Source organism: Mirounga leonina, unplaced genomic scaffold (assembly GCF_011800145.1).
Source record: "Mirounga leonina isolate KUSES-001 unplaced genomic scaffold, KU_Mleo_1.0 Mir_82, whole genome shotgun sequence".
In the NCBI taxonomy this organism is placed as follows: domain Eukaryota; kingdom Metazoa; phylum Chordata; class Mammalia; order Carnivora; family Phocidae; genus Mirounga; species Mirounga leonina.
The window spans coordinates 12,073,613-12,085,959 of NW_023270825.1; the positions used below are offsets into that span (position 1 = coordinate 12,073,613).

The 12,347-nt window shown below is 39.3% G+C and overlaps 1 protein-coding gene across 1 annotated transcript in view; it reads left to right on the forward strand.

The window, feature by feature from the left end:
- CATSPERB (cation channel sperm associated auxiliary subunit beta) overlaps window positions 1-12,347 on the forward strand; it is a 95,370-nt gene that overhangs the window by 60,587 nt on the left and 22,436 nt on the right. Inside the window, exons 16-18 of the mRNA XM_034992627.1 lie at window positions 1,549-1,703; window positions 5,942-6,132; window positions 8,569-8,904. Of these exons, the coding sequence (XP_034848518.1) occupies window positions 1,549-1,703; window positions 5,942-6,132; window positions 8,569-8,904 (682 nt within the window). The remainder of the gene's footprint in view (window positions 1-1,548; window positions 1,704-5,941; window positions 6,133-8,568; window positions 8,905-12,347) is intronic.

Below are 12,347 nucleotides of genomic sequence, written 5' to 3' on the forward strand. Positions count from 1 at the left end.
CCCCGTGACCGTCCAGTGCGGCCACGTGACTCCCCCCGCCCCGTGACCGTCCAGTAAGACCACATGACTCCCCCGTGACCGTCCAGTGCGGCCACGTGACTCCCCCCGCCCCGTGACCGTCCAGTAAGACCACATGACTCCCCCGTGACCGTCCAGTGCGGCCACGTGACTCCCCCCACCCCGTGACCGTCCAGTGAGACCACGTGACTCCCCCGTGACCATCCAGTGGAGCCACGTGACTCCCCCGTGACCGTCCAGTGCGGCCACGTGACTTGCCGTGTGTTTGCCGTCTGTTATGTGGGCTCTGCGAAGACACAAACCAAAGGACGTGAGCGGGAGGGTGGGAGTTATCAAAAAAAGTAGAAACCTACATTTTTCACTACGCAATTTGTAGAAAACGTCTTAGTTCTCTTATGTGAAAGTTTAAATTATTAAAATAAAAAGCCAGTTGGGATTTTTTAGCCTCAAGATGAGTTCGCCTCCCAACCCCCAAAACTAACTATGCATGCATCCTCTCTGGATAAAAATGATCACTAGCCATTATTTGGCTCTATGTGCCAGGCGCTGTTGTGCATTCTTAAATCTTTATAACAACTATTTATCTTCATTTTACTAATGAGGAAACGAGGCACAGCAAGGCTAAATAAGCCCAAATTATACACACCACTGGGTGGTTATTGGATCAAGCATCTACCCGGACAGTAGGTCCCAAGGCCTGTGCTTTTGTCCGTGTGTGGCCTTTTGCTGGACTTGTATACACTTTTTGTGGGATGTTCTTGTCACTTCCAGGCTAGAATGGCATTGGGAATTCTAAAGCACATTCAGCCTTTTCAAGAGGCTCTTCAAAGAGCCTTAGGACATCGATTCAGTCTCACGCCAGTTCTCCTCGCCTCTGTTTCCCACTCTTTCCTCTTCTCAAGAGCCCAGGGGACAAGGCATGACTGAAAATGGGTCTTGGAGGCACCACTGAATGGCTGTGCACCCAACCAGTCTACACTATCTACTACCTACTCATGTCATGGCCACCAGGTCAACCCCAACATCCCCTTCGTGATGATCTTTTCAACACACCCTTCTCTGATCCTGATTCCGTCCAGCTTTGGGAACTTTGGGGACCATCCCAAGGCAAGGAGAACTGGCAGCCACTTTCAAGTCAGGAGACATATGTCACAGCCCCTTCCTTAAAAAACAACAACAACAAAAACTCCAGTAAGAACTGAGCTCTAAAATCTGCACCTCCAAACCCCTCCTACACAATGGAAGACACACTTCCACGCACCCTTGCACTCCAGCCTTCTACCAAGGGCACAGGAACCCTAAAACTGAACCTTACTCCCCAGAATTTCTTTGCCTCCTTAACGGAAAAATGCATTATCCCTTGCACACACATGGATATACGAAGAGAACATGTTGAAATATTACTCTTACTGATAAGCAAAGCAGCACTGTTGTGACATGCACTGGAAACCAATCTGATATTTGCATTTTGCCCTAATTGAAGTATAAAATGGTATAAAGGCAATGTTTTTTGTTCTTTTCCTTCTCCAGGCTCCTGATATGGGCTTTGAAACTGCCCTTGCGCCACAGTATGTCACCTTAAAAGAAATGATCTTTTATGCATATGTGCCTGCAAGTGAACCTCAAGGAAATACATACACCAAGAAATTCAGCAACATGCACCTGGGAAAAGTGATACACTCCAGGTAGTTACTGATTTGCCTCCCATTTATTTAGATTGCCCACTGGTTACTAAACTCTAAATTTTGAGGCAACTTCTTTGAGTAGTTTTCTTGGTGAACTAGAGTACGTCTTTTTTTGATACCTCAGAAGGCCAAATACACTTACAGACTCCAAGGTGCTTTGAATGATGCCCCAAGCTTAGAAACACGGGGCTGATTATGTTGGCACTATCGGGAAATGTGCTGTGTCATCTTGAGTAGCAAATATGTTCTGGGCTTCACTGGACACGGTCCACAGGGTTCACACACATGGCCATTGTCACATGTCCTAAAGACAGACACGTCTAACAGAGTGAAGGCCATCTTGCATGAAATACTGCATGGCCAGGTATGAGGTATTCTGAGCAATGCTTGCTTCTAAGGTATCAGCAAGAGCCACTGACCCTTAAAGCTACCTTTAAGGCCTGAAAACTTTCTTTGAAGAACATTATGAATTTTATGACTCCCGAAATATCTAACAACCAGAAAAGGAACAATTTCGGATGACCAGAAATTCACCTTTTTCTTTTTTTTTTTTTTAAGGGGGGGAAGGGGCAGAGGTAGAATCTTAAGTGACTACTAGCTGAGCACGGAGTCGGACACAGGACTCGATCTCACAACCCTGAGATCATGGCCTGAGCCGAAATCAAGAGCTGGACGCTTAACTGAATGAGCCACCCAGGCACCCCTAAACTCACCCTATTCCAAACACAGTGGGTCCTGTTCCACCAGGTTGATATCTGTTTATTATATTTGTACTGGGCTGTCAGTATGCACCTTGTCCCATAGCCAACAATTCCATGTATCATGGAACAGCTCACACAGAAGTGGAGGTGAAGACTGAAATCAGATATGATAGAAAAAGTGCTGGTGTAGGTTTTATTTATTTTTTCTACAAGGATTATAAAGCTTTCTGTGTTGAAGAAAAGTACCTGTAATCTCTAAAACTGTATTTTATTTTCAGTGGTTTTTGTATGGGTGACATTCCAAGCCACTTAGTTTCTGTAGGTATGTCCTTGTAGAAAACATAGAATTGGGGTGCCTGGGTGGCTCAGTAGGTTAAGCATCTGCCTTCGGCTCAGGTCATGATCCCAGAGTCCTGGGATCAAGTCCTGCATCAGGCTCCCTGCTCAGCGGGGAGTCTCCTTCTCCCTCTGCCTGTTGCTCTGCCTGTTTGTGCATGCTCTCTCTCTCTCTCTCAAATAAATAAGTAAAGTCTTTTTAAAAAACCATATAGAATCACTTTTTAAAAGATTAACATGATTAATATAATCTCAATGTTAATATTAATTTTTTACGTCCTGATTATTTTTAAAAGCATATGATCATTCTCTTAAGCATCCAAATCAAGTTTCCCTCACTGTCTGAAAGTAGAGCATGCCTATGAAACTTTTCACAAGTCGAACTGGAGTAAAGCAAAGAAGCAATTATCCTTAACTTATATGGAAAAATTTCTGAGTATTCCCAGGCCCCACAAAATACCCTCTATTAGGCTTTTTCTGATACCTTAGGACACATCCTGCTAACAGATGCACAAAATAAGTAGGGATGAGGCACAGGTGCTCACCCAGGTCAGCGCTCTGGCGGCTTGATGCTGAGATGCTGCGGGGAGTTTGCAGGGAAGAGGCTGGGCGGGGCCCCTATAACAGATCTGCTCGCTGCAAAACAAAAGCTGGTTGCTGTTTTTACTTTTGGCGTTTTCTCGGAAAAGGGAAAATTCTCTTCAGATTTCTTTCAGTTAGCAAAAACAAGTGCTAACGTAGGTCTTTTGTCCAAGTCAAGTGGGGTGAGGTGAACTTTGGAAAAGCGAGGTACGTATATTTGCAAACTGGAACAGCACAATCTGTGATCAGACTCCGTAACTTGGCTCTACTTGGGCAGAAACTAGGGAATGGGCATCTCCAAGTCAGGAAAGGGGAGCACAGAGCCAGCGTCAGAGAACTGGAGACGAGCCAGATGTCAACCGGGCAGGTCAATGGTTGGGGACCCAAAATCCCGAAGTCAGCAACAGGCCAAGGCAGGTTCTAGAGAGTCAGGCGTTTGGATCAGGGGGAGCCCTTCACTCGTTTCTTCCACAAATAGTTGTAGCAATTAGAAGACAAGCCACATGTTGGGGGGTGGAGGCACGGCTATTTGCAAAAGACACACGTGATAAAGGACTGTTACCCAAAATAAACTGTAGAGCATGGTAAGAACATTTTTAGTTCTATAAGAAACTGCCAAACTGTCTTGCAAGGTGGCTGTACCGTTCGGTCTTCCCACCTGTTGCTCCACATCCTTGTAGACATTTCGCGTTGTCAGCATTTTGTATTTTTGCCCTTCTATTTTTATTTACTTTTCACAAAGTCTGCTTGAGATTCTCTCTCACCCTCTGCCTCTGTCCCTCCCCCTGCTCATGCTCAAGCTCTCTCTCTAAAATAAATAAATAAATAAATCTTTAATAAAAAAGAAAGAAAAAAAAATCTCTGCCCATCTTGCATGAAATACTGCATGGCCAGGTATGAGGTATTCTGAGCAATGCTTGCTTCTAAGGTATCAGCAAGAGCCTTTCCCTCCTAGGAAAGGCAAGATGATCCCTAATCTCCAGAGATTCTATCAGCCCAGAGACCTGAGTGGCATCTACATAACAAATCTTACTAAGCAAGACTTCGCTTTCATTAGTGTCCCTCGTATATTAACTTTTCCACAGTTTGGCACTCCTGAAAGCCTCAACCCCTTTTCCTTTGTCTTGTCACTGCTCTAGAAATTTACTGTTCTTTGTTAAAATGCTTTGTAAACCCCAGGTTCTAACCATCCCCTTGAGTTCCTCGTCACTGACATGTCTCTCATGTGTGAACGTGACACACAGGTTAATAAACTCTATTTGTTTTCCTCTTGTAATCTGTCTTTTGTCAGTTTAACTTCCAGGGCCCCAAGTGCAGAATCTAGGGAGGTAGAGAAAAAAAAAGGCTTTTTTCTTGCTCTACAGTTTATTTTGGGAGAAGTTTTTAATTTCAATAAAGTATGGCTTATCAAGTTTTTTTCTTTCATGGATCGTGCCTTCGGTGTTGTATCTAAAAAGTCATTCCCATGACCAAGGTCATGTAGGTTTTCTCCTGTGTTAATCTTGTACGAGCTTTATAGTTTTGCATTTTATATTTAAGTCTGTGATCCATTTTGAGCTAATTTTTGTGAAGGGTGTAAGGTCTGTGTTTAGGTTTATTTATTTTTTTTGCATGTGGATATCCCAAGTTAACATTTTAAAAATAGATTTTTTTCCTTGTACTTACTCATTGTACAAATTTCTTAAAAGTCAGATAAACATGGGCGTATCTGGGTGGCTCAGCGGGTTAAGTGACTAACTCTTGATTTGGCTCAGGTCATGATCTCAGTCAGGGTCCTGGGATCCAGCCCCATATCGGGCTCCACACTCAACACGGAGTCTGCTTGTCCCTCTCCCTCTGCCTGCCGCTCTGCCTACTTGTTCTGTCAAATAAATTAAAAATCTTAAAAAAAAATCAGATAAACATGAAGAAGTGAATTAAAATCACAACTGTTAACATTTTGATGAATTACCAATTAACCTCTTAAATATGCATTTAAAATTTTTTAATTAGCATTTTTCACATTGCTTCTTTCATTTAGACATTATAATATGACCACTTTCCTTATGTAATTAAAAACACTTTCTAAATACGATTTTAATAGTTGCATTTGTTCTAAGTAGATAATGTATTATCATTTACTTAATTTTCCTATTGTTGTCATTTATTTTTAATTTTTATCATAATGCCATGATGAACATCTCATGTATGAAAAGCTTTTTTTTTTCCCCCCCTGTGATTCAAGTTATTGCATTAGGATAGAGCCCTGTCAGTAGACTTATGGAATCAGAGGGGAAAAAATATAATGCTAGAGCTCTTACTACATAATGTCAGTTTGCTTTCTGGGAAGCTTGTACCAATTTATGGTCCATCAGTAGTGGATGAGTGCCTATCTCCACTCAATCCTTGCTGCTTCTGAACCCTGTCAGTTAAAAATCTTTGTTAATTTGATGGGCGGGAAATTGTATCCAGTGGCTATAGCCGGCATTTCACTGATTGCTAGTGAGGTTGAACAAATGTTGACCAATTATTCATTTGTTGGCTGTTTGTGGTATATTTGTAAATCATGTGTTCACAAGCTTACTCATTTAAACCACTGTTTTATCCAGATGGCTTGATGTTTGTTGGTTTGGTTTTTAGGAAAACTGGAACAGCTTACATAAGAAAGGTATTACAACATAACACTCCTGATGGATTTTTGTCCTCTGTTATTGCGGAAGTGATAGACCCTTTTGGAATAGAAGAAGTGAATACGAGCCCTTGTTTGTCTAGTTCCCTTTCTATTAATCGAACTGGAAATGTCTTCTATAAACTTACTCTTCAACCACAAAGTAAGTATAATAATGTGGTACATCTCTGATGGCTAGAAAAAAATGAATTATCTTTTGGGAAGATTGTTCATGCTCATTTATAGAAGAACAGTAGATTTCAAAATTTAGTCCAATTGGCAAGCTGCTGAAATCTACATACACTTAGGTTCCTGGAGGAATTTTTAATTTCTAATATAATGAAATCTAGCTATAACTTCATTAATATTTCATCAATAGTAGTGCCTGTCATTTATTCCTATAATGTTATTTTGTCTTAAACAGTATTAAGGAGAAGTGAAAGAAAATAGGAAGTCCAAAAAAAAAAAAAAAAAACGAAGTCCATGTAGATTTTGCCCCACATATTAAAATAATTATGTAGGGGGGCGCCTGGGTGGCTCAGTTGGTTAAGCGACTGCCTTTGGCTCAGGTCATGATCCCAGGGTCCTGGGATCGAGCCCTGCGTCGGGCTCCCTGCTGGGCCGGAAGCCTGCTTCTCCTGCTCCCACTCCCCCTGCTTGTGTTCCCTCTCTCGCTGTCTCTCTCTCTGTGTCAATTAAATAAATAAATAAAATCTTTAAAAAAAATAGAATGTTAAAAAAATAATTATGTAGGATATTTCTATTTGAAGGATTATATACAATAGATATAAATCCAACATTAGTATTGTTTATTGTAAGGATTTGGCTTTTATTTTGAGTAAATGGGAAGCCATTGGAGGCATTCAAGCAGAAAGTAACATGATTGGCCTTAGGTTTTAACAAGATCACTTTGGTTCCTGTGTTGAGAATGGGCTGGGCAGGTGATAGAAGTCAAGAAGGAAAGCAGAGAAATCAATTTTGTGATTGCAGTAATCAGGTGAGAGATTATATTAAATTTAAGATAACTGTTATTCACCCAAGTGGAGAAATGAGGTTCATATTTAGTAAGACAAACCTGGAGTTCAGGGAAGGCATCTGGACTGGAGAGAGAAATTTGAGCAGTCAGTGTATGTATGATAGTTGATGCTATGAGACCAGATGACATCACCTGGAAGATGAGTATAAATATGGAAAGGAAAAGGCCAAAGTTGCAATCCTTGGCATTGCAACAGTTAGTGTTTAGGAAGACGGGGGACACAGGACTCAATCCCAGGACCCTGAATTCGTGACCTGAGCAGAAAACAAGAGCTGGATGCTTAACCGACTGAGCCATCCAGCCGCCCCATAATTTTCCCCACAGGACAGGAGAGTGGATGGTCTGCTCAGAGAAGAATTAAGAGAAAGTGTGAGGAAAGTCTTTCAAGAAGGAGAGAACCAGTAGGTGAGGTCAGATGAGGAAGGAAAACCAACCAGCAGATCTGTGGGCAAGTCATTGGTAACCTTGACAAGATCTTTTGTTGGGTGGAGTAGTGTAGACAAAAAGTCTGATTGGATTAGGTTCTAAACAGTAGGAATTGAATTTCTCTAAACAGAGAGGAATTGAAGACAGTGAATGAAAGCACCTCTTTGGGGGGAGGGATTTTGCTATAAGGGGAGGAGAGATTATGTGGCAGTTGGAGGGAATGCGGGAAAGGATTTTTGTTGGTTTGTATAAAGTGGGAGAAATAATGGGGCGACTGGATGGCTCAGTCGGTTAAGCATCCAACTCTTGGTTCCTGCTCAGGTCATGGACTCAGGGTCCTGGGATTGAGCCCTGTGTCCAGCTCCACGCTCAGTGAAGAGTCTGCTTGGGATTCTCTCTCTTCCTCCTACTCTGTCTCTCCCCTCACTCTCTCTTTCTCTCTCTCTCTCTCCAATAAATAAGAAAAATAATGGAGTGGGAGGAATTAGAGCATGGAACTATGATGGTCTCTTCTGACTACTTCTATTGATTTTTTCAGAATGAGGAGAACATTGGTGTGGTGGTATATTTCCTGACCTATCAAAGACATTTGACTATGGCGACCTCCCCTTCCTTGAAAGAGCCCTCTTGCGGCTCTTCTCACATCCTCTTACGTGGGAATGTTTCTCACGGTCCTGCCCTAAAGTCTAGTTTCTTTTAAGTCTTCATGCTCTTCCTAAACAATTATTCATCTACTCAATAAATATCCTGGGGAAACACTAGCTATATTATCCTTCTCTTGTAGAATCACAATAAAGATTCTAAGTTATTAAGGCTCTTGGCAGTTCTAAAGTAGAGAAGTCAGCTTTCTTATAATTACTTAGCCCTACATGGGTGGTGGTGGTTTTTTTTTTTTTTTTCTGCTGAGGATTTTATAGAACTAGTTTCATAGTAAAGGTTTAAGTATAGGTTTGTGCTTGACATATTTGTGATATACTTTCTATAAAATAATTTGAATTCTAACCTCATATCTGGCCACTGTGTTCTCTGGTTAAGACCATAGTTTAAAAACTCAAATAATGTTTTCATCAATTTGTCCACCGGTATGCTTGAAGAACATTGGCTATTTTATTTTATAATAAATTATTCCTGTTTTAGCTCCGGGTACTAATGCCTCATTTCAAGATCTGGATATAGAGAAGACTGTGGTGATTCCTGGTTACAGCAGCTTCCTGATCATAAGCGTTTTAGATGCTAAGAATGCTTTAGCTGTTGCTACCATGCCTGAAAGAGTGCTCAACAATATGACCTTCCCAAAAGACTCCTGGTTCTTATACAACTTGGGGCACAGGAATGGACGAATGTGGTCTATATATGCAAAACCATGTAATTATTGGTTTCAACATGATCATTCCCTATCCCTCAATATCCTGAAATACATTGATCTGGGGAAATCTCGTACTTTAGAAGTTAAGATCATACCTAATACAAAAGGTAAGTTTATTTTTACTGGGAAACATCAAAGGAGATGTTGTTTTTCTTGAATGTAAAATATATTCTTTGATATTTCCATTATCTTTGGCTTACATAGTAGCTGGCATTCTGTTAGTAACAGTATTGGCTTCTAATTATTGAACACTTACTATGTGCGAGGCTCTGTACTAAATTATTTTTATGTATTTTTAATTTAATGCTTATAGCAACTCTAAAAGGCTAGATTTTAATCCTCATTTACAAATGAGAAAAATGAGGTTAAGTTAGCAGTCCAAGTTTACACAGGATTTTCGTTTAGATTTTTACTGTCCTCTGAAAAGAAAACTCTTTCATTCCTTTGATATTGTTGTAGTTATTTCAAGTATTTATTTTAAGCCAAAAAATAACTTTTAAATAGTATTCTATTTTCCCATGGCATTTATTTATTGCAAAAGTAACATTAAACTTACAAAAGATGATGGAGAAATGGCACACTGGAAAAGTAAAACAAAAATTTTGGTAAATAACTGAGCTAGAAAGAGAGAAGGGAAAGATGGAGGGAAGGGAGGGAAAGAGAAGAAAATCCTGTCACCAGAAATGAAGAGGGAACTCAAAGCCAAAGAAATTAGCTACTTTGTGGCACCCTGAAAGATGTGAGGCTCAAGTATGGGCCATATAGGCAAAGGGACGGATTTTAACGCCCAGGCATTGGCAGAATATACTTTGTGGTAGAAGGCTGGAACCAAAACCATTAAGTAAAGCTGGGAGCTTAAATCATGAAAGGGGGATTATGAAAACTCTACCAATCCAAAGAGGGAGTTCAGGGGATTATCAACTCCATGAGACTCAAAGTGGAAAAAAAGGATCTCCTGTGAAACCCCAAAGTCCAAGACTGTGTAACCCCTAGAGACAACACACTAGTTGTAGGAATCTCAAGCTGAGAAATAATTATAACACATGGGCTCCAGCATAGACAAGCATAAAACCCTTGGTAGGAACATTTCCATAATCCAGGGAATATAGACTTCCATGGAAAAATCAATCTCCATGGAACGTGAATTGAGGAAAACATTTTAAAACTATGTAACGAAATGACCTAACATAAGAAAGAGAACTTGATTTTTATTTTCATTTTATTTACTTACTCACTTACTTATAAAGTAGGCTCCACACCCAGCATGGAGCCCAATGCAGGGCTTGAACTCATGACCCTGAAATCAAGACCTGAGATCAAGAGTCAGCTGCTTGACTGAGCCATCAAGGCACCCCAAGAACTTGATCTTTAATCTCCAAGGACTTGAGACAATAGAAAAATCAGAAAGACACTATAAACCAACTATATGTAAAACTCTCAAAGAGACAAAAGAAGATCTTTGAATCATAATGAAAGGGCAAAACATAATTTTTTTAAAAAGGCTCATTTAAAAACAGAATCAAATACAATTTATACAAGTGAAAATTACCAAAAAAAAAAAAAAATTGGAGGACAACTCTCTGTTTCAATCAAGATTGTAGACTTAAATACTGTTAAAAAAAAAAAAACAACTTCCTCTTGAAACTCTTAGAATCCTTTCTCATTGATTATATGACTAATTGTCCATATTTCCTTCAAGTAATTTTGGAGTTTTAATTTTATAGTTTTAACTTTCCATCTAAGTCTTTAATTTATGTAGATTTTGCTTTGGTATATTGTAGGTGGTTAGCTAGTTGTTCCAATATCACTTCTTGAATAGTGTGATCTTTCTTAACTGGTTTCAGAATACAGTAAACAATTTACCTATCATCTTCACCATTCTGGATTGTTAAAACTTTGTTCCTTTGTTATCTCTTCATATTCTAAGTCCCACAGTGTTCTAAATATTTCAGCTTTAAAATATACCAAATTCATTGTTGAATGGTACAGTTTTACTCATTCAGTTTGATGGAAACAAATAGTAATAATCAAATCAACTCAATTGCCTCTTTGTGAAGAAAAGCCTAGTGCATGCTACTCAAAGTGTGGGTGCCTAGACCAACCACATCAGCAGCACCTAGCTGCTTGTTAGAAGTGTAGAATCTTTTGTGGTTCCACACAAATTTTAGGGCTGTTTTTTCTATTTCTTTGAAAAACCCTATTGGAATATTGATATGGATTGCACTGAGTCTATAGGTATGAACATTTTAACAGTATTCTTGCAATATACGAACACAGGATATCTTTCCATTTATTTGTGTCTTCTTCAATTTCTTTCACTGAAACTCATAGTTTTCAGTGTACAGGTCTTTCACCTCTTTGGTTAAATTTACTCCTATGTATTTTATTCTTTTTGATGCTATTGTAAATGAGATTGTTTTCTTAATTTCTCTTTTGGATAGTTCATTGTTAGTATATAGAAACACAACTGATTTTTGTATTTTGATTCTGAATCCTGCAACTTTACTTATCTCTATATAAGATCCTGTTACCTGCAAACAGAAGCAATTTTACTTCTTCCTTTCTGATTTGGATGCATTGTATTTCTTTTTCTTGCCTAATTGTTCTGGGTAGGACTTCCAGTACCATGTTGAACAGAATTAGCAAGAGTAGGCATCCTTGTCTTGTTCCTGACCTTAGAGGCAAAGTTTTAAGCTTTGAGTATGATGAGTATGATGACATAGGAGTATGAAGTTAGCTACGGTCTTGTCATATATGACCTTTATTGTGTTGAGATACATTCCTTCTATACCTAATTTGTGGAGAGTTTTTATCATGAATGGATGTTGAATGTTGTTGAATGCTTTTTCTACATCTATTGTGATGTAGATAATCAATGATTTTTACCCTTCATTACGTTAATATCATATACCACATTAAAAACCCTGAATAGCTAAAGAAGTCTTCAGGAAGAACAAAACTAGAGGCATCATACTCCCTGATTTCAAACTATATTACAACACTATATTAATCAAAACATTATGGTACTGGCATAAAAACCATAGCCCAGTGGAGTAAAATAGACAGCCCAGAAATAAACCCACACATATATGGTTAATTAATATTTGACAAGGAGCCAAGAACACACAGTGGGGAAAAAGATAGTCTCTTCAATAATGATGTAGGGAAAACTGGATAATCACATCCAAAAGAATGAAACTGAACCCTTATCTTACACCCCTCACAAAAATTTATGAAATGGATTAAAGGCTTAAATGTAAGACCTAAAACCATAAAACTCCTAGAAGAAAACATAGGGGAAAAGATCCTTGACTTTGGTCTTGGCACTGACTTTTCTGGATATGACACAAAAATCAAAGGCAACAAAAACAGAAGTAAATAAGTAGGACTACATCAAACTAAAAAGCTTCTGCACAGCAAAGGGAACCAGCAAAATGAAAAGACAGCTTATGGAGTGGGAGAAAATATGGGCAAACCATATATCCGATAAGAGGTTAATATCTAAAGTGTATAAGGAACTCATGCATCTCAATAGCAAAAAACAAACAAA